The 22,977-nt window shown below is 42.9% G+C and overlaps 1 protein-coding gene across 5 annotated transcripts in view; it reads left to right on the top strand.

Moving 5' to 3' along the window:
- Positions 1-22,977, top strand: part of EYA3 (EYA transcriptional coactivator and phosphatase 3) — a 58,534-nt gene that overhangs the window by 1,845 nt on the left and 33,712 nt on the right. For 3 of the 5 annotated variants that reach the window (XM_039564548.1, XM_039564547.1, XM_039564545.1), the window contains exon 2: positions 18,862-18,956. The exons of 1 other annotated variant lie outside the window; for it this stretch is intronic. In XM_039564548.1, the coding sequence (XP_039420482.1) occupies positions 18,924-18,956 (33 nt within the window). In that variant the 5' untranslated portion in view covers positions 18,862-18,923. Of the gene's footprint in view, positions 1-16,377; positions 16,506-18,861; positions 18,957-22,977 lie in introns of all 5 variants that reach the window. One more of the 5 variants, XM_039564546.1, reaches the window with a different exon arrangement.

The raw sequence follows: 22,977 nt of genomic DNA, 5'->3' as shown, positions 1-22,977 counted from the left end.
GTCGTTGGGACATGAGTAGCTCCATGGCTGTACTCTCAGTTAGCAGAAGTAGGGTTATTTTTTTCCCTGTTGACAAGTCTCTGCTCTTTTTCCCTGAAATCTGCTCTTAGAAAAGGGACGTTTGATAAAACTTTTACTGGGTCTGCAAAACCCTGTGATTGGAAGAGGAGCTGCCAGGATGGAGATGTGTGGAAACTTTTGAGCCTGAAATGGAATTGTGTCAGGACTTAACAACTGGTATTTTATATATGTTCTTGCACCAAGCAGTGTCTACAGACTACCTATCTCCAGACAGCATCTTCTTACAGGACCTTGGGGGTGGTTTTGTCCCTTATACCATGACCAGTGGCACTCACTGGTTGGTTATACACTGAGGAAGGTCTTTTTCAGCTTTTTTGTGCTTTGTCTTACCCTTAATTTATTTTCTTTATTTCATCCTAATTTATCCAGAATTTTTTTCCTTTACTTAGTTAAGAGGCCACAAACCAGCATCTCTTCAGCAGTATTCTCTGGTGGCCCCTCTCTAGCAGTGATTCTGGGATAATTTGTGCAGATGCCATGACTGGAGGCACTCCAGTACCCGAGGGAGTAACTTCAAATCCTTTCTTTCTTCTTGCTTCTGCCAGCAGAGCCTCAGGGAAGGTGATGTTGCAAGGGCTGGGATCTCCTCCTGATGCTTTACCCAACATGATGTTTAGGAGAGTGCTGTGACACAGCAGGACATAGCAGCCTCTTCAGGGTATGGTGTCATTGTGATTCACACCAGTCACTTCCCTGTCTTTTCCAGGTTGTCACCCATCAGTCCTGTAACTGAACAAGCTAGCTAGAAAACCAGCCTTGTATTTAGAAAAATAATATAATACTGTGATGGAGCTGACTGGGGACTCTTTCCATCTCTTGAATAGACTTTTACTTGGGGTTAAGGGTATGTCTAGCCTAATTTCAGAGGTGATGGAAGAGTTCAGTTCAGCAGCAGATGGGTCCCTCCTGAGTTAAGACTTGACCAGAGCGCTATTCTTGCATCCCAGGAGCTTCCTGCTGCATCTTGAAATGTTTGTTGGTTGTGTTTGAATACTGACAGTGCTGTTTCTCTGAGAGTCACCAGCTGGAACATGGCATAAAGTGTGTGGCAGCTTTAAACCTTGGGTGATGGTTCCTGTTTCTATACAGAGTGCGCTATTATGTGTAATTCCATTTCTGGGAGTTTCCAAATCAGTCTCATACTAGTGTTTTTTCTGTGACTCTTTTTTTGCCCTGTTCTTTTTGAGAGAGCTTAAGAAATTCTGCCTTAAATATTACTGACTTAAGGTGATCAGGGTAGAAAAATGAATATTCAGGACCAGGTGATTATTAATTATTCAGAAGAGAAAAGAATGTAGCAGCTGTTTTCAAAACCACATGGAGGTGTTTTGGGTAGAAAAACAATCATACTGGTTCTCTGTACTTCAGATTTCCTCATGCAGCTCCTTTGGTAAAGGCATAGTTGTTCTTATCTACCTGTTGGGAAAAATACTGTCACAGAAGACAACACTGTTGGTTCAGGGCTTTGAAGTTTCACGTGCAAGTCTGGTCCCATGTGTAGGGTATATCTGTTGCTTTGTTCCCTACCTTTACAACAGCTTTTGAAATTTCAGAAGCTGTTGCCTTGATTATTCTGTGTACTTTAAATCCCCATTTCCTGTCCATCCAGAACTTTTTGGGGTATAGGAAGGGGAGCTGGCCTTTCTAGAAGATGTGATTCAGAGTTAACAGGGGCGCTTCATTATCTTGGCTGATATTCTGAAGAACTACAAAGACACATGAGGTTTAATTCTTCTTATTCTACTTTCTTTTTTTTCCCCATTCTATCCAGTAGTTAGCTCACATGCCAAGCCTCCTGCTATGTTGATGTTTCTGGATATGAGCAAAAATTAATTCTTCTGGTTTAGAAAATAAAAGAAGTTACAAAATACTCATTCTTGCCTGACCCGAGGAAAGCCAGAAAGTCCCCATGAGTCAATAGTATCACTGCGGTTGGCATTTTACAAGATAGAAAAAACAGTTACAGTAATTCCGTGAATCATTAGTCTGTATGATAGCTATCCAGCACCTAAAGAATGTAACTTTATGCTGAATAAAAAAACAGCACCAAGTTGTCATGTAAGTTTCTCTAATGAATGATATTAATTTTTTTTTGTGGCTGCAGTTGTAAAAAACCCAAATATAACTGGTCTTTATTGAAAGTGTAGTTTTCACTGAGCTACTGGCAGAGTCCAGTGTTATGTCATGCAGCTTCTTTTTCCAGTGAAGGAAGTAAAAAGTGGACTAGTTTTTGGCAGACTAGGCCTAAGTCAGAGACAACAGCCCTTTGGGTAAGGTCTTGATACTGACAGATTTTAGAGCTAGGAGGCAGCAGAAAGTGCTGTGGGCTCTTCTTTCCCACAGGTTACCTGGTACCTATGGTAAGAAAGAAGACACTGATTCCTTGGGCTGTCATTCAGCCCAAAGGTGTGTGTCAGCCTCTGGTTCTGCCTAAACTTCAGTCCTGTTCCTCACTCTCCCACAGCCCCTGGAAATAGACCTGTGGTCACAGGTGACAGAGCTGCCAGGCCCCAAAGAGCTGTGGAAGTGAGTTGTGCTCTGCTCCTTACCTGTTCCAGTTGCCAAATAAAACTGGTTGTAACTTAATGGAGTGTTGGGTTAAACATGCTTTGATTACCACTGCAGGAGTTTGTGTAATGTGATGCCTCTCAGCTGGTGTCAGCTGAAATGAAAGTGCACGATCTTCTTACTGGCCACAGGTCAACTAGTTACGGATCCGTTAGTAAAGCAATGACCAGGTCGTTCATCTGCCGCTTTTCATCTTGGGCTCAAGATTTTCTGTGGTCATCAGGCTTTCCAGGACATACAGCACTGGTTTTGCTGGGATTTGTTTGTTATCTGGTTAGGGATTGATTCTCAGTGCCAAGGTCTGAAGAAAATATATTTATAGCAATGAAGATATCTTCATGATCTTGTTCATTTCCTCCTGGGAGCCACACTTGCACGTACCAGAAGGTCAGAGGACCTGGTTTATGTGATGCTTGAAGCAGTGTAGTTTGTTGTCTTTCTTACTTTTTGTGCTTGTTTTTTAAGTGTTGACAAGAGTAAACCGCACATGTGGAAACGCATGCTGTGGAAAGATGCAGACACAAAGTTCGGGTCTCGTCATTTGCCCACAGTTGTGTAAACTCTGAAATCTGATGCTTTTCTTTAGCTCACCTCCTCTTTGTCTTTTCACCTTAAAAGCTGTAACTCAGGAACTGCAGTAACTTGAAAAGCAAACAAACAAGAAAACAGTCTTCCCCCCCGCCCCTTTCCCCCCCAAAAGAACCCAAAACCTTCACATGCCTTTTTGTTTCTTTGGCTCTCCATCAGCTCCTGTTGACTTGTTGCACTTTGCAATAGACACAGTTGCCATTTGGCTGAATCTGGTAAAGCAGTCTGAGGGAGACCCTGTGATCAGGAACACTCAAATGGCTGCTTATCGTACAGGAACATCAGACCTCTCTCTCCATCTTCCCTTTGTGTCTTTGGTGTGTGTCATCCCATTCCTTCAGGGCCTTCCAATGATTTTTTTCTTTTGGTGCATGTGGCAGAAGCTGAATATGCATTTGGGATTACTGAATCCCTGGAAGCGTTTAAAGCCAAGTTGAATGGGGCTTGGGGCAAACTGTGGAAGGTGTCCCTACCTATAGTAGGAGAGTGGAACGAGATGGCCTTTAAGGTCCCCCCAGCCCATTCTGTGATTTGGTGACTGCTTCTGAATGAACCCAGAGTCTCACTACTTGCAATAGCCGTGCTGGGTTGCTCGGCAGACTTCTCTTCTGCATTAGAAGACTTGGGAGAACTTCTGCAGGGAGCAGAAGTGCCCTACAGTAAAGAAGTAGGATGGTCCAAAGACTGAAAGCTTATGTCACCACAGTTTTGTTGTCTGGAAGTATATTTTTGGAGGAGAGGGTTGCTAATTGACTGAGTCACTGAGTTTAGAAGTTAATATATTTGAGTACTCTTGAACTGTAAATATTTCATATGAGCTAAATATAAAGAGTTACATGACTGGCAGTTAGATAATTCAAATAAATAACGGTGTGAAAGAGAAAAAAAGGACATGGAAATAGATGGAAGGCCAACAGGGAAGAGTAAGGAAATATGAGTATGTCTTTAGTCTGAAGGTTTTGTTGTCCTGGCTGCAGTATCTTTTGAGGTCTGTTTAGAAACTTCATGCAATTTCTCAGTATTTGAATGTAGCTTTTTTGCTGACTCTCCTGGTCTGCGAGGTAACTCTCCAGGTAAGTGAGGAGCACTCACAGTAAATAAAATACCAGTGCCTTCTTTTTTATAAAAAATAATGCACAGCATACTCAGGATCAACTCAGACTTTTTGCTTACATGTGATTTGGTCGCTGGTAGCATATGTTAATTATGGTTCATGCTGAAAAGCACATGAGGTAACATGAAAAAAAAAAAAGAGAGTTGGGAGAAATGGGGCCTTTAGGGTAGATTTGAAAAAAAAGTCATCAGCCATTTTTTGGCCAGAGTTGTACCCTGTGGAGGAGACTGTGCTGCTGTTTGTGAGATGTTTGTTCTTTTTTGAAAGTTGGCTGACCAGCCAAGAACAAAGACGGAAAAGGATTTTGTCAGTGAGCTCCAGCAAGAAACAAATCATTTACCATCTAAGTCTGCATTTATTTGAGACTTTATTTGGTTGTAAATTTTGGAATTGTTGAATTCCAAGTAGGACATGTTCATTCTTGGTTTGGGTAATTTTTGATGCTGTAGTACTAACTAGTTGTAGATCCTGTAATCATAGCAATTACTATTTGGTGGTGATCAGGGAGCTGACCCCAGGGTTGTGCTGTCTGTGCTGTAAGAAGTCTTGGGGAGATGACAAAAGGAGGCTTTCCTGGAATGTGGTGATGCCAGGGTATCTCTATCCAGGAACAGTGGGGCCAGGGACAGTGGGATGTGGCCAGTGTGAGTGAAGGAGTTTATAAATGGGAACAGCATTACAGATACAGAAGAAGAGAAGCACTCTTGGGTCTGTATGGGTGGAAATCCCAGACCTTAAACGTACTGCTGGGATTAGACTGGGTATCCCTGGATCAGGCCAGTGATAATGATCAGGACCTCTTAACTGAGATCAGAGAAGCTGCAAATTTGGGAGATTTATGATGGACGATTCCACCTACCTGGACAAAGACCAGGTAGTGCCTTATCAGGAGGCGAGGTAGAGGGAACATTCTTCCAATTCAGTGAATGACTGCTTTAGCTTAAACTGTCAGAAGAAGTAGCTTTTTGGATTGTTGTGGTGCATAGAACCAAATTTAAGCGCTAGTAATGGAAAGGCTTGTAACAACTGCAGTACAATTAGATATAACTGATTAGAATGGGACAGCAGCCAAAATAAATCCAGAACGTGGGTATTCAATTTCAAGAAACTAAAATATCTAAAAATGAAACAAGTTGATTGAAAATCCCCCAAACCATGAAAAGATCTGTCCAAAAGTGAGCAGCCGATAGGGAACTTGTAGGCTGTTTAAAAAATTCTGTCAGAAGCCTGAACAGCAAACAAATTGGGGTGGTGGTGGTGGGGTGTCCCCAGTATCCCTCCATGGCTCAACAAGAAAGCTAAAAAAAATCATAGGGAAGAGATGAGCATTTAAAATGAAAAGTGTGGCAGGTGAGAACAGGAAAATCTGTATGGTGGCAGGTAAAAGGTAAAACAAGAATTAAAAAGAGTGAAAAATAAGTTGAACAGCGCCTTGCACAGCAGGCTTAAACCAGTTGTAATATATTCTCCAAATTCATCAAGAGCAGGAATCCAGGTAGCGATTGTGTGGGACTGCTTGGTGGCCAAGGATGAAGTAATGGGCACCCGAGGGTAGTAACGTGTAACGGAAAAGCTCAGTGAGTTCCTTGTTTTCACAGTTAAAGGTGGGCCCTAGAGAACCTCCAGGGAACACCACAGATGACTGAGTTCCACAGTAATAAGGTTATAAAGGACAAAACCACTGCTTACTTGTGAGCATGCTGTCAGCATGGCTTCTGTACAAGCAAATTCCACCTTGTTATTGTCCTGGAGTTCTCAGAGTGCATGGGTAGAGGGGAAGCTACAGGTATAATTAAATTTTCAGAAAACATTTGACAAAGCTGTATTGAAGGAGGTTTCCCCAGGCTTGGAGGAAATGTGCTCTATGAATGGAAGCTTCTGGAAGGAGAGATTTGGACTGCAGGGCACCTCATGACGTGGCCTCTTTTTTGTTCACAGAAGGCAGGTGGCTCAGGCTCTTGACCACTGGGCTTTTGAGAATGTGCAGGGTTGGATGTTTCACCACCCCTATGGGACAGTCTTGTAGTGTAGACCTCTCACATGGTGAATAAATTTTTCCTCACATTGAACTGGAATTTTCCTTGTTGCAGTTTACAACCATTACATCTTTTTCTAGTCTCTTGAGATGAGTCTGGCTCTGTGTGTTCTGTATCTTTTAGTCTAGATTGAGACAAGCCTTCGTTGCTGCCAGGACTCACAGCTGACTCATGTTGTACTTGTCCACCAGGATTGTTCAGGTTCTTTCCTGCAGAACTGTGGCCTCTCAGTTTGTTCCCAGCCTGTCGTGTTGCATGGGGTTGCCCTGTCCCTAGGGCAGCCTGTAGCCCTTGCCGCTGTTGAACTTCTTGAGGTTCCTGCCAGCCTGTCCTGCCAAGTCACAACTGAATTACAGCTCTGCTTTCCAGGCTTTTGGATTGCACCTCCCATTTTGGTCTTATCCATGGATTTTCTCTGAAGGCTTGTGCTGTACTGTTGAACTTGTCATGATGAAGATGTTAGTACTGTGTCCACTGTCATCTCTTGTGCGTAGCTTTTTGTTACCAGCCACTAGTTAGATTGTTGCCATGTAGTCACAGTCCTTTGAACCTGGCCATCCACACAGTTTTCCTGTGGACAGGACTCTGTCCATAGTTTATATCTGCCCAGTGTGGCTGCAAGCATGCCAAAGGACTCTGCATTACTGAAGGGAGATACTGAATATTCATAGCTCTTATTTTCCAGAGCAAATAATTTCATCAGAGGCAGCAGTCAGATTGGGCAGGCACCATTTGGCTTTGGTGGATCCATGCTTCTTGTTCCCAGTTTCTTGCTTGTCCTTTGTGTGTGTACGAATGATCTCCATGGGGATTTGCTCCACAGTCCCCTGAGACACTGGGATGAAACAGACAGCTGGCTTCTCTCTCCCTTATTGTCTGTCTTGAAGGTGACATTTGCCCTTTTCCAGTCATAAGTCACCTTCCAGATTGATGTGACCTTTCTAAAATGATAGGAAGCAGATCCTTCTCCATCCGTGTCTGGTGTTAGTTGTGTATGTCCAGTTTTCCTAAGGCAGTCTCTAACTTCATCTTCCATTGTTAGTGCCAGTGTTAGTGTCTGGGAGCAGCAGGGAAGGGCCACTGAGTGGTAGCACAGCAGGCAGCTGCAGCAGCAAGGGCGCAGTCCCTCAGGACCCACGGGGAGAACTGGGTGATGGCAGGAGTCAGGCAGGAGCTTGAGTGGGCAGGTGGCACCTTTGTGCTCCAACTAGGAGGTTAGGTCTATAGCTCAGGTGGGAGCCAGAGGGGAGATCTGCAGCTTAAAAGCAGTTCCCAAGACAGGAAGTGGAGTTGCTGGTGCCTTCAGTAGTGCTTTCTGGAAAAGCTGTCCCCAAGGTCACCAGCTGCACTGTCTTGGTCTTGAGCCCAGGTAACCAAACCCCTAGGATGGGATATATTTTCTGGGGGTCCTGACAGGTGACACTTTCACCTTCCAAGCTCTCCCATGAGGCACAAGGACTTGGGAGGCCTGAAAGCAGACCTTGATAGTAAAGCCTGAAGAAAGGAAGACGTTGAATCCCTCAGCCTTTCCTGTATCCTTGGTCAGTTGATGCCTGCCTGCTCAGCATCTGACCAGCAGGTTTCTTGGCCTGTTGCTACTAGTGTGCTCAGAGGAGCCCTAGGAGCCCTTCTTGTTGCATTTTGTATCCCTTGCCAGATTTGAGACAGCTAAGCTTTTGATCTCTGTGTGTTTCAGCAGTTCTGGTGAAGTCCTCATAGGTACATGGTCTTAGCTTGGCCTCCCACATTCTTCCTTTTTGAGCTTAGTCAGAAGTTGTCTGTCTAACTGTCCTCTCCCTGCGTCTGCTCATTTTCTTGCCTGTTGGGGTGGAATGTGCTCTTGCACTTGGGGAAGCTGTCCTTGATGATCAGATGTTGCCTCTTCAGGCCCCCCCGTAGCACTGTACAGATCAGATCAGTCTTCTGAACAAACTATAAGCTGGCTGTTTATTTTACTTGTCATCTTCACTTCTCCTGGGATCTTGAACTTCTACCATGTTACATCACCACCTAAAAAAATCTTTGATACACTGAGAAACATGACTTTTGTTCACCCCACCATATTGCTCTTACAGTGGATATTGGTGCTTAAACTGGGTTTGTCCAACATCTTTACCAGTGATCTGGAGGAATGAATGACCAATAAGATTTTCTAAGATTTTGATGTTACCAATGATTTAAGTTCAAGACTGAGTGATCAAAAAATGGCTTCAGTGGAAAAACTTCAGTGTAGATAAATTTACAAGAAGTTAATATAATGAAAATAAATATGGTTTAGATTGTTTTTTCTAAATTAAAGGTAATTCATCTCGGGGAAAAACAATCTAAACCCTGCCTAACGGGAGGCTGAACTCAGAATGGGCAATTGTGACTTCAGGAGGGGAACCTGAGGGCAGCGATGGGTCACTGAAATGATTCCTTGTGTAAGCAGCAGCCAGACAAAACACTGATGATGCTGGCTGGCTTAGGACAACAGACAGAGACATCATTTTACTGCTCGGTTGTAAAGCTGTGGTTGCAGCCACATCTTGTGTATTACGTGCATCTGTGGTTGCTGTGTCTGAAGTGGGCAGTGACCATGACCATAGTGGATGGAGCAGATTTTTAAAAACCCAAGAGGAGCTGAAGGGTGGGAGCCTGATTTGGAGACAGAATTCACAGAATCCTGAAGGCAGAGGACGTGCTGAAAGCCGAGCTGCTCACCCAGTCCTTCTGTACCAGGACTGAAAGCCCTTGGAAACCTGGTGGAGGTGGTCATGCTCACACAGGTCCTGCCGGTGTAGCTGGGTGAGACGGACCATGCGTCTGCTCTCAGCAGATGTTGCTGGGCTCCCCCTGCCTCTGTCAGCAGGACAGATGCTGTGTGAAGCAAATGGTGTAATAAATCCATTTACTTAAAAGCAATGGCTCCTACTGAGTAGCTGAGTGTTGAACACCATCATTTAAACTGTTTTTTTCCCCAGAAAAAAAAAAATCTCAAATTTCCAATACTTTTTTCCTGATTTTTTTTTGAGCAGGTTATTCTAGCAACTAGTGTTGCTAAGACATGAATAACTACAGATGTTCTCAGAACTAATCATACCCTGATAAACACCATGTCTGACCCTAATGCAAAATAACAAAAAAAGTAAATTTACTGTAGTCACAACCTCTGTAATAAAATTGTGGTGAAGGTCGAGTACTGAAAAAGTTTCTCTAGTAGAACTGTAGGTGCATTTCATGCTAGCCTCTGGTACTAGTTATATCACTTTTTGATATGTATGAGTCAAATCTTTTATTGAAAAGGAAATTTAGAACTGCATAATGTCAGTAATTCCTTTTTGCGGTTAATGTGATGCAGGTTTGCTGTCTGACTGAGAGAGGCTTAAAATGTTCTGTCTTTTGTTCAGGAAGTGTCCTAATCTATTATAATGTGTCTGAAGTGGCTTTTAGGAATTAAAGGCAGTGTGTCCTGCTCTTGGAAAGTTTGTTTTTAAAGCCATGGAAGTCAAACAGCTTTTTTTTTCTGTCTAGGGCTGCAGCTCTAGAAATTTGTGATCTGTTTATTAATTTCCAGAAACACAAAAATGTATATGAGCTGTGAGATTTCAGGTGCCACACCCTGTGTGGCCTTCAGGGAAAAATCTGTCCTGTCTCACTGCAGATTATGTCCTCAGGAACAGAGGAGGGAATCAACTCTTTTACTTAGCTGACGTTTGTGTAAATCACTGTACTTCAGTTTTGTCACTGAAAGGTAGCAGCAGTTCTGTGTTCTTGTGCCCTGTGAACGATGCACATTGGCTCTGTCTAGCAGGAATTGCCACATGATTTCTGGGCTCAGTGGGAGTTGTTTTTCTTGAGGATGAAGTTGTTCTTTCCAAATCTTCCTTTTGTGAAAACAGTTCTTTTCCCCATTAAAAATTTCCCTGCTGTGTTTCAAAATCAAATTGAAAAAACATTGCATAAGAACTGGGAAAATAAGCATGTGTCATTAGTCAAGCAGAGTGAGCTGCAGACAGTCAGACCACTGATAGCCCTTCAAGGATCTAAAAATCATGGGGAAATTCCTGTCAATGGAACAGACATTCCTTAGGGGAAAATGAGATTTGTATATCCATGTTTAATTTCAGTTATTTTCTCACTCTATTTATTTCTTATTTTATTTCTCGCAACACAATTTGCTTTCCATTTTAAGGTTACGGACTTTAATCAAACCATGATATTTCAGTCCCACAGGACATTATTTGGAGGCTTGTCATGACCATCCATACCTTCAGAAATAGGGCATACAAAATGCCTTCCTTGTAACTTTTACAGTGTTTGATTCTGAAATTTCCTGGTTGATAAAGAAGGGAAGAAAGAGCACGGAGAGAGAGCAGGGAATCATGGAGCAGCACTCATCGCAAAGGTTTATTCTCCTGGTTGTTGCAGTGTTTTGAAGATACCTGTGGGTGTTGTACCTAGGGGCATGTGGGTGTGTGTGGAGGATGAGAAAAGCCAATAGTGGAGTATCAATCAATGTTTGTCGTGAGCTCTGCTTCTGGATTTGTTCAAGACAGGGAATCAACAGGCTGGTGTGTAGCCCAGCTTTCATTCATTAACTTGAGTCCTTTTTCAGCTCTGCTTCTGAAGAAGGAAACTAGGAGAAAACTGTTCATGAAGGGGGTAGATTTAACAAGAGAAAGCCTGAAGGATGGTGTCTTGAAGATGGATTTTAGAGGGCATTTTCAAGACTTGTTTTGGAGAGCAAGGCTGTTTGAGGAGTTAGTTGTCAATAGTATTAGAAAGTAGGACTCGGCACAGGGGGGTTGGCACCACAGTGTGAAGTTAGAAATCCCACTTCCTTTTTCTTCTTACTTCAGCTGTTTTTCAAACACTGGAGCAAGGTACCTGTTCCCATTGGTTTGGAAGCTGTGGGATGACAGTCACAGACATATACTGTGCAACCTGAATTTGACAGTTACAAATGAACTCCTGCGCACCATGGGAACGAGGGTATGCACTGTGCTACTGCCAACTGCTTCTGAGAGCAAGTGACTTGTGTGAGGTATTTCATTCCGTGGTGGAGGAGGAAAGCTCACTGAGCCCCTCCTGCGCTCTCCTGTCTCTGCACAGGGTTGCACTACTACGGTGAGTCCCTTTTCTTTTGAGTATCTGTAATGTTTTTTGATTTTCACCAGATTGAACATTTTACACACCAGTTTACTCACTCATTTTGTTTGTATCACTGTAATGTTACAACTCATGAAGAATTCCTATGATCTTGGTTTTGCCTGGAGGAAGAAAAAAAATGAAACTTAGTACACAAAATTGTTCAGTTCCTGACAGTTCCTTAAGGGGCTGTTTTATTCCATAAACTAGGAACCAGGCTGATGCTGTAATCTCCTGGGGTCTTTAATCAAGCTGTTTCAAAGCAAAATGGGAGATTCTTGTTGTTGGCCTGTATTTGCTAAATCCTCAGGAGGGATCCTCAGGTTGGATGTGCTGCCTTGGTATAGTCAGAACACTGATCAGCCTGTGTTCAATAATAAGTTGGAAATATTTCATCAGCTTGGCAGGTGAAATACTATCATAGTTGGATATAGGAGTGCTGAGATACAAGGAAAAATAAAATATATCTGTGTGCCTGCTTACACTGTAATGTGGAGGAGCACAGGCCATTGCCAGTGCAGGGGATGACTGAGAGCATATTTTGCCTGAAGATTAAAACTTAAGTCAAACCTTCAGAATAAAAAGCACTCAGCAGCTGTGCAGTGCATAGTAACATCAATATGTGTCTCTTTTATCTTTGTTTTTATTTGGGTATTTTAATTAAATCTAAAAAAAACAAAGGGGGGGGGTTAGATCTACCATACTGCACTCTGCCAAGTTCTGCTCTTCTCTGTCAGAAGCTGTTTGTCATGTGGTGAGTGGCACTGAATGAAAACATTGTGAGGAAAAGCTCTGCTCCAGTTGGGTGATGTCTCAGATTGCTTTGGCTGCATGCTCCAATTCTGTGTGTGTCTAATGCAGCAGCATGGGACACATTGTCATGAAATGCCCCACCAGAAAATATGGGAAGCCTATGCTATTCTTCTGCCTAATTAATGTATTTTTGTTGCTGTTCATTGTAAAGTGGTGGTCCTTGAATAACTAAGGAGTGAAAATAACTGCAGAGATGACTTGTACAAAACATTACAGCTACTGCTGTAAAAGACAATAAAAAAATGTTTCTATAAATACATAGTACACCGCTTAGACAAATCTCTGGGGCCAGATAGAATCCAGTCAGGGTAGTGAAGGAGCTGGCAGAGGTGCTCACTGAGCCACTTTCCATCATTTCCCAGCCTTCCTGGCTAACAAGGAAGGTCCTACTTGACTGGATGCTTGCAAATGTAGTGCCCATCCAGAAGAAGGGTCAGAAAATGGATCTGGGGACTACAGCCTGACCTCAGTGGTGTGGAAGGTTATAGAACAGACCATCTTGCATGCCATCATATGGCACATAGTGGACAACCAGGGGTCAGTCCCAGCCAGCACGTGCCAGGAGAGGCAGATCCTGCCTGACCAATCTAATGATCTACAACAAGGTGACTTGCATCGTGGATAAGGGAGGGGCTGTGGATGTGTCTACCTGAACCTTAGTAAACCCTTTGACACCATTTCTCCTCGACAAACTGGCTGCTCAGGGCTTGGACAGGTGCTCTCTTTGCTGGGTTTAAAACTGTCTAGATGGCTGGGCCCAGATGGTGAAGGGGAATGGTACTACATCCTTCTGTGGCTGGGCACTGGTGGAGTTCCCCAAGGTTCAGTATTGGGGACCAGCCCTGCTTAATATCTTTATGAATGTTCTGGACAAGGGGATGGAGTGCATCCTAAGCACAACAATCCCATGGAACGCTCCAGGCTAGGAGGAAAATGGCTGGAAGGGGGCCTATCAGGAAAGGACCTGCGGGTGCTGGTTGACAGCTGCTGAACATGAGCCAGCATGTGTGCCAAGGGCATCCTGGCCTGTGTGAAAAATGGTGTGTCAAGCAGGAATAGGGAAGTGTTTGTTCCCCTCCTTTGGGTTCAGTTTTGGGCCCCTCACTAGAATACAGACACTGAGGGGCTGGAGCGTGTCCAGAGAAAGGAGCAGAGCTGGGGAAGGGTCTGAAGCACAAGTCTGATGAGGAGCAGCTGGAGAAGCTGGTGGGGCTCAGCCTGGGCGAGGCCTGGGAGGATCATCTTGCTCTCCACAACTCCGTGACAGGAGGATGGAGCCAGGTGGGGTTGATGCCTTAGGTTTTAACTTTTCTATTTTCCAAGTCCTGCACTGCCCAGTGTGTAACTGAAGTTTCTTGTAGCCTGTTAATTTCTGTGCTCTCGTGCTAGGTAGACATAACAAAGCCTCTCCGGGTCCTAGGCCCAGAAAGTATAAACCAAAGAGCCTCTAAGGGGGGGTAAGCTGAGGGGAAATGACATCATTAACTGAAGCTTTAATTGGAGAATTAACCCTGATAGGCAAATGAACCAAACCTATAGAAGTGTGAATAACTCGTGACCCATTGTCCATCTTGGGGTCCATCTTGGCAGTGGCCTCTGGCCCCCAGGGGTACCTTTGAAGGCCTTTCAAATAAATACCTGCCTTATTCCCTTACTCCTGTCTTGTCTCTGTTTCTAGGAGGCCTCTCGAGGCAATCAGGGTCAGGCTCTGCTCCCAGGGGACAAGGGATGGGACAAGAGAAAATGGCCTCAAGCTGTGCCAGGGAAGGTTTAGATTGGATATTAGGGAAAATTTCTTCACTGAAAGGGCTGTTCTGCCCTGGCACAGGCTGCCCAGGGCAGAGGTGGTCACCATCCTTCAAGGGATTTAAAAGACAAGGCACTTGGGGGTATGGGTTAGTGGTGGCCTTGGCAGTGCTGGGTATTGGTTGGACCTAATGATCTTGGAGGTCTTTTCCAACATAAATGATTCTATGGTTTTATTCCAAATCACTGTTTAATAGATGTAACTTCATTACCCCAATCAAAGCTTTGTTCTTAGGGAAGTAGTGACTGATTTAAAGTAATACAAAACCATAGTCAATTAGCTTTTTTTTCCTGATCAGGGTAATTACTGTGTGTTGGTTTTATCACACTATCCTGACTTTAATTATTTGCAGCTTGGGAGAACTGTTTCTTGCATGAAAGTTTATATCCAAAGCCAAGGCAGATGAGCTTGGAAAGCACAAGCTGAAAGTAAATAGCAGTCTATCCAGGCTCTGTTCATAGTGGGCAGCTTTCAGAAATTCTATCCAGAGTATCTAGTTTGAGAAAGTCTGACCAAGCTGGACTTTGTATTTTAGGATTTTTAATACATGTTTTAGTGCAAGAAACTGGAGTTCACTTGCCAGGGCTTTTAATAGTGAATTACTGGCATCAAGATGTTGTGCAGAGCAGAAGGCAACTGCTGAGAGCGATTCTGCAGCCCTGTCCTCTGCTCTGGTGCCTTCTGGTTGGAAGTTTAGATAACATGGCTCCTTAAATTGAGCAAACAAAATAAAATGACACACCCAATTCTTAATATTTTGTGTTGTTGGTGTTCCATGCAAGTTGGAATTAAACAGGATGGTTATTCAAAACAAGTCTAGATTAAATAAAAACTGGTGTTTAATTCACATATTACAGAATAGTTTTCATCAGGTAATTAACAAAAATCATCCCATAAAGGGAAAAAGTGTGGTACTTTGCTGGTTTTTAGAAGCAGAACCATGGACTCATTTTTCTGAATGTTTCTTTCATTGCAGCAGCTCATTTAATGGCTTCTTGCACACTTGCTTCCATTTTGTACTGTTTTTCTCATTCACAAACCCAGTGGCCCACAGAAGCCTTCTCACCACCTGAATTGGCTTTTGAGACCTCCTTCACACAGAAGTATGTACAGATATACCCTGATCAAGCCCCAGCTGCCCCCAGAGCTGTATGTCCCCGCTTCCTTCTCCTGGGAGCTCAGCAGGCACAGTTGCCTCGGGGAGCTAGGCCGTGGTGGGATGGGGACCAGTGCCCTTGGGTGTGACCACAGCAGTTTGGGCTCTCTGCAGAACTGAACATATCAAAGATCTTCTTTGATAGCTCTGCTGCTGTGTTCACTTAGGGTTTAAAAATGTTCCGTAATAATGGGTGATAAGCTTACCTGAAGTGCAGTTACCTTGAGTTTTATGCAAGTTAAAAATCTAATTTTGAAATTTGATGTGCAAGAAGAAAAAAAACAACCAAGGAAACCCCCTAAAAAACCCCAACAAAAAATCAGTGTTGTGTATTTTCAGTTTTTAAAAATCATCTTTGTTGCTGGTGAGCTGCTAGCTCAGTGTGCTCCTCTGAGGCAGCTCAGGCTGAGCAGGTGCAAGATGCTGGGTTTGTTTTTTGGGAAAGCCAAGCTCTGGGCAGTTCAGACCTGTGCTGCTGGGTAAGGAGGTGTCCAACAGCACCTGGAGGAGCTCGGGCACCTGGGGCTTGTACCTGCCAAGGGCTGGGGCTGGCTGAAGGGCAGCTGGGGATTAGCTGTGGTGGAGCGGGGCAGGAGCAGCTGCTCCCTGGATCCTCCTCCTTGTGGATTCGGCCCTGGAGCTGACAGCAGCTTCACTCAGCCTCTCAGTGCGGGAGGAGAGTGGCAGGGAGAGGTACTTGCCATAGCACGATCCAAGGACTTGCTGCTTTCTGTGCCCAGTCACAAGAAGATGTGTGCCTGCTCTGCATGAGAACCCGGTGACTGAGTGGGTGATAGAGGTGAAAAGCCTGTTGTATGTTTATCACCATGACTGATGTCTCTGTTTCATCGAAGTGAAACATCAAGTAGATGGTAAAATTATGGTTTCATTTACCATGACTGTGGCTGAAAAGGCACATCCTGGTGCTCTGCTTGCATGTTTTTTCTGACCCACGTCCTGCTTGCTCCCCTGGAACAGGGCTGTGCAGGGCCAGAGCTGATCTCCCTGACAGCAGCTTAGCAGAAAAGATTGTGCTTGGGTCTCTCTGGTTTTTCTTTTCTTTCTCTTTCTTTTCCCTTAGCAGATCCTACATCCAGACTGCTGTTCAACCACACAAGCCTCTGGTGGCCGTGAAGGAGGGAGTGTCAGGCAGGCAGGAGTGGGCTGCGGGAGGTGGGGAGAGGCAGGAGCTCTCCCTTCTCCCACACCAGTGTAAGTTGCTGCTGACCTTGGCTGGGGGAGGGTGCCCTCACCCCTTGCTCCCAGGTGTGAAGTTCAGTGCCTCCATTTCACCCAGACACACACTGCTGCTTGGTCTGTGGAACGACAGCCTTGGGCACACCTCGAGTGTGAGGTGTCCTCTGCCCGTGCTGCTGTTTCTGGAGGTACAGGGAAGGCATGAAGCCACCCTAGGCCAAGTTCTCACTTGGAGTTCTCACTTCCCTGGGAGAAGGCATGAAGCCACCAGAGGCCAAGTTCTACCTGCCATTAAGGCAGGCACTTACTGTTCACCTGCTTTGGTTCAGTCATCTGCTTCCAGGTGCTACAAGGTGCCTGACTTACTTGGGAAGAGTGTTTTCTTCATGCATGTAACGTATTAAATGGGGCTCTGGGAATCTTTTTGCCTTTGTAACTATTTAGATCCTTCTCAAAACCAAAATTGTAAAACTACTCGCAGCCTTTAAGCAAAGCATGGCATGGGAAGTTACTGCTGTGTGGATCAGTGGAATGCAAAATGTTTTTCTGTACTGAAGAGTTTAGTTTGGGATTTTTCTATGAAATTACACAACAAAACAGGGTTAAATAAGAGAAGTGAAGGATGAGGGACAGGACCTCTAGGTATGAATTCCAAATCTTCTTGCTCTTGGCCATTGTATTCTGTACTCCTTTTTATAATCTCTCAGTGGCAGAGTTTCTCTTCGGACCTGATTTTTCTCTGTTATTTCTACAAAAAATAAAAGAAATAAGATTTATATTTAAAATAAAACAATTGAAACTGATGGAGAAAAAACTGTAAAGATAACAGTAGAGCTTTGTATTGTAGACTTTCTTGTGTGTTGTGAATAGGGTCGTTTCCAAAGAACCTGAGTTATGGACGAGACTAATTGTGAATTCAGTTGATTTAGAGTTCAGGCAATAAGGGTAAGTAGCTTTGATTAGGGGTGGCAGCCTTGCAAAATCCTCAAACCCTCAATGAAATTTTATCCTGGCACGTACAATACACGCTGGCACATAAGGCCTGTCCTCAGATAAGGGAGAAACGCTTTGTGTTTTCGTGGGTAATATGAAATTATTCCAGGCTGCATAGCATCCCTGCGGCTGGCATGTGGGACTTGGCTGCGGGCGGGCTGCATGTGCTGGCAGGTTAAGTAGGTCTGGCAGGAGCCAGGGAGGGGACAGAGACATGGTTTTTAGGACACCAGAAAGTTACTTCTGTAAACTAGTTCAGTCAGTCACTTTGTGTGGGGATAGTTCCATGATTTGAAGGTGCCTGAATGCTCCGAACAGGATGGGAAAACAGAAGGTCCTAGAAGAAAGAGCAGTTGATAAAATGGCCTTTTGCATTTCCACAGACACTTAGAGACAGACTTTTGGGGCTGTGGAGGCAGGAATTGGTTGTACCTCAGCACAGAAAGTCTCTGGATTTAATTTCTCCAACCCGCTAAGTGTTTTTCAGCATTTTTTCTAATTTCTGTAATCCCCTGAAGTTGTGCTGTGTGGGCGTGTGGCAGAGCAGGCGCTGCTGGGGTGGCAGAGGAGGCAGCTCAGGAAAAGCTGCTCTGAAGAGGTTGGGGTTGATTTTAATAAAATGGCTCCAAAATGAGAAGGGGAAAGAGCAAAAACACAGGTCATACTGCTCATGCACGTCATGTGGGCAGAGGGGGAAGCCAGGAGGACGCAGGCCTTTATCTTTTGCCCAGCAAATTGCAAAAGTTAATCAGGTTGTGAAAATATTCTGCAAAATTTCTTTTTCATGATTTTAAGCCCCTGGAAGATAGCAGCTTTTTGGTGTAAGATATAAGATTTCTCTGCTAAATGCTTCCAAAATAAAAATTATTTTATAAAATTTCATCAAACTTCTCTTTTTGAAAGGTGCAGTTGAAATAAAGAACTTGCTTTGCGAATTTGGCAAGGAACAGCACTGTGTGTAAATGCATTTAGGTGTACAGTCTTGTCCTGATTTTTTTTGATTGTTATATAAATGTTCTAAATTAAAACAGGTTAGATTGAATCATGCTGTTTACTGACCTAGTAGACCAGACTTGATCATTTAAAGTGTCTTTAAAATCACGGTGCACGTGTCTGATTAGTGTATTAGCTTCTGCAGTCAGTGTGGTCCGAGTAAATGATGTAGAAATGTACCATGTGCATGAAAAATCTGTATCTTCAAAGCTTAAAGCTAAATCCCTTGTTTATGAAATCTTTCCATATATGAGTTTTGTATTTTATTTGGGAGATGGCCACACAACTTTTGTGGGAGGAGTATATAACAATTAATATTCTCTGATAGCCTACATGATAAGACCCCCCAAAAGTACATAAAGCTATGAACACCTTTTTTTAACAGGACTTGAAGACTGCTGAGGAACACACGATTTGAATCATTTAAGCATTAAAATAGTAATACCCATGGAAGAGCCACAAGACTTACCCGAACAACCAGTAAGTACATTTAAAAAAGACTAAAAATGAAAATATAAAACAAATTTGTGATCTCACAAATTCAGTATACAGTTATTTTAACTAATACTGGAAAAGAAGGCTTATACTTAGTATATTTATCCAGAGGACAAAAAGCATTTTGTTGTTTGTAAAATGTGCTGTACATTTAATTTACTATAATTGTACAGGCTGTAGTAATAAAGGAATAGTTATGTATACTTGAACTCTGTGATGTTTCTATGCATGCAAAGATTACCTGTTATGCTCAGAAAACCAGACTTATTTTAAGCCTGTTGTAGAGAAAATAAAATTTACTATTTTAGGGACAAAATCTGCATGCTGGTTATTACAGGGTATGTAGTCTTTAATTCTTCTTATGCTTGAGATCTTGAAAAGATCCCGCAATTCATTGTTTCCACAAGTGGAAGGCATTTTTTAATGCCTAATGTAACAGTACGTTGGGGTAGGGAAGCATGTGGGAAGGTTAAAGTTGCTACGTATTTGTGAAGTATTTGCAGTACTGTTTGCATTATCAATAACTGATATTAACACAGCACAGGAGTGTTGGGTAGAGAATTATCAATACAATACGAGATGAATTAAATTGCCTATCTAAAATACAATAGCAAAGGAATTAAGCAGAAATATTTGTATTAATGTTCTGTTCCCAAAATAAACCTGGTGCAGACTCAACAAGAAATTGCCAAATTACCATGGGAGTGATGCTTGTAATCTTGGAGGCCTTGTCAAATGCACACAGAAACAGAATAATGTGCTTGAGGGCACTTTGCATGTGTTCTAATTGAAAAGATTTTGATGCCTTTTTAATGTGAGAATTCAATGTTCTTCAGTTAAACTAGTTAGAAAATACATTGTAATGTCATTTATGCAATTTTATGGCTTAGGAACTAAGTCAAATGAAATGGAAATGTAAACTTAAAATTATTTAGAACCTGGCTTGTCACAATCTGCAGATGATGGGCCTGAGTAATATCCATGAAATGTGAAACTAAGTAGCAAAACCATATAGTTTGTATTCCAGCTATTTGAAGAGTTTAAAAATGTACTAAAAAAGGAAATTACATCCTTATACCATGAAAACTGTCTTTATTCTTCAGGGCACAAGCAATAGGGTACAGCTAATTTTCAGTGGAGTGTCCTTTAAGCAGATTCTGTTGTAATATTCAGCTAAAGATTTTCTTGGTAATTTCTTTCAAGTATCTGATACCAGTCAGTCATTCTGTGACAGAATATAAGACTAGATGGATCATAATGAATAAGTGAGGCAGTATTTTGGGTAGAGTGGAACATTCTTGCAGGAGGAAATGGAAAGAAAATTTTGTTTTCTTTTTTGTATAGTGAGACCATTCCTGAAACATGTGAATTTTCTTTAAGTAAAAAAATAAAAGGAAACTGAGGTCAGCTTTGCAAAATCCTGTCAGCTGAATCACCCAGTGATGGTATTGTGCACACTTAATTTCTTTCCCAAATGTTTTGTTTTTCTTAAATCACAGGGACAAGATTAGTAAGTTACTTCAAAAAATAATGTTTATGGCAAACTGTTGATAACTGAAGACAGAAAGGAGCCTGTAGAAAAGTCATCGAACTTCAAGTTCAGTGTATTTTACTTTAAAAAAAATTAATTAAAAAAGATGGGTAGTTTTGTTATGTTGATGTGGACTGATAGTAATAATTGCTCCCAAAATGTGTTTTTTCTAGCTCAGTGTTAGACTGATCACTCAGTTCTGTACTGCTCTCTGGCATGTTGTATGGCCATAGCTTTGGTCCCTGGTTTTTGAGTGTTTCTTCCCTCTTCAAGTCTGTATTAGAATGAAAACAGTTTCTGTGCATACTGCAGGGCTAGAAAACAGATTCAGAATTTATAATAAATTATTAATCTGGATTAGTTTTTAGAAGTGATTCTGTATAGTAATCTCTCACTTGTTGAATGCGTTGTGGGTGGAGGTAGTTAATTTTTATAATACTTATTTTAATTCTTAATACTAGGAAATGACAAAATGTTTTTTATAAAGGACAGTGAACTTGTGCGAGCCTCACTGCAGACACCCAGCGGGTCTCTGTGTGTTTGGAATGACTGCTCACTCACATCAGACAGCGAGGGCAAGCCTGGGTCCATGGTGGGGAGAGGAATGTGTTGGAAAGGGCTCCAGAAACACACTGTTTTTTCCTAATTGAAATTAGCGAGAGGTTGGCAATAATACCCCTTGTCCCTGAATGTGTGCTGTGCCCTGCTCCAGCCACAGCAGCCCAGCTGTGCTCCCCAACGGCTTGGGCAGCGTTGTCTCAAAGTTATTGCCCTGCTCGGTGATGAGCTGGGAGTGAGGAGTGTCCCTGTGTCTGCTCAGGCTTGGAAATTATCCATGGATGTCAGTCAGAGTTGGATTCATTTGTAGACTACCTGTTCTCTTGATGTCGGGAGGAAGACTTTGTGTATGGCTCAGTAAATACGACTGACCTCCAGTCTTTCAGAGGCAGGAACAGAGCTTTCCAGCATTACTTGGATTTTCAGTGATAGAAATTTGTGATTTGGGAGCAAGGATCAGCTAGAATGTGCCATTTGGCGCTTTTTTTTCCCTTTCTGCTTTTTTTTTCTTTCTTTCTTTCTTTTTCTTTTCTTACAAAAATCAATGTAAGCCACAAACCAGTGGGAAATAGGAAGATGAAGGTAGGAGAAAAGATGTACCTTAGGAGACATGTCACTTGTAGTGCAGCAGAACAGCTTAGAGAGTGAACCTTTGCAGTTGCTAAAGCTGAAACATGAATCCCTGAGGTAGACCCCATCTTTTTCCTTGTTTTAATTTCTTTTTTCTTTTTATCTCTTTTTTCATCCCTTATTTTTAAAAAGAATGAATTCACTTCTGCATCCTTTCAGTACTTGAAGGGGGCCTATAAGAAGTCTGGTGAGGAGCTGTGTGCAAGGGTAGGAACAGGACCATGGGGAATAGCCTCAAACTAAAAGAGAGTAGGTTTAAATTAGATTTAGATTAGATGTTAGGAAGAAGCTCTTCCCTGTGAGGATGGTGAGGCCCTGGCACAGGCTGCCCAGAGAAGCTGTGGCTTCCCCATCCCTGGAAGTGTCCCAGGCCAGGTAGGACAGGGCTTGGAGCAACCTGGGATAGTGGAAGGTGTCCCTGCCCATGGCAGAGGGGCTGGAACAAGATGAACTTTAAGGTCCCTTCCAACCCAAACCATTCTGGGATTCTATGAAAAGTCTTTGAACTGTGATCTTGTCACTTGAGAGGGAGCAAAAAACCTTTCTGCATCTCTCCAAAGATTTTCAGGGGGAAGTGTATGTTGAAAGAAGGTGTTTGAAGAGATTTCTACAGCCTTTTCTATGGTTCATGCAGGAGAAGGATGCACAGGTGCCCAGGTAGGGTTTGGAGTTGGAGTCTTGGCAAGACCCAGGTGGGAGAGAAGCACATCTTGACAGTACTCCCTCCTTGTGCCCCAGACATCAGCCTTATGTTATGGTTACTAGGTGCTGTTCCTGCATTAAATATGTTTTAAGACGTGCCAGGAAACAAAGAAAAAGCTTTCTAAGGCCATGAAAGTCTGTTGAAAGCTGTTCCCTCCCACTTCAATTTGTAGTATAAATTGCAGTGATTAGTGATGGGTAGAACAGTGAGTTTGCATCCCACTGAAGGATCAAGATTTTGTAAATTGGGTTTGCATCCCACTGAAGTGTCACAATTTTGTAAATGTTACTGCACAGCATTAAGACATTAGGGACAATTTCTTTTAAAAACCTCCCAAGGTGGGAACAAGCCAAGGCTGGCCAGCTGAGGCCAGGACATGGTAAGCTGACATCCAAAATTGCAGTTTGGCTTGACTTCCGCTGCACAGTCACAATGGCTATGACATTCCAGGGCCATTTAAAAAAGAGAGGATGAAAACATCTCCAGATATTTACTGATTTTTTTTTTTTTAATGAATTTAACAATTGACTTAAACTCCTATCATAAAATTATAGGCTGGTTTGGGTTGGATGGGACCTTAAAAA

The sequence above is a fragment of the Corvus cornix genome, chromosome 23, assembly GCF_000738735.6.
Source record: "Corvus cornix cornix isolate S_Up_H32 chromosome 23, ASM73873v5, whole genome shotgun sequence".
NCBI classification, from domain to species: Eukaryota; Metazoa; Chordata; class Aves; order Passeriformes; family Corvidae; genus Corvus; species Corvus cornix.
The sequence above is the reverse complement of the archived record's forward strand: the minus strand, read 5'-3'. Positions and strand labels throughout refer to the sequence as shown.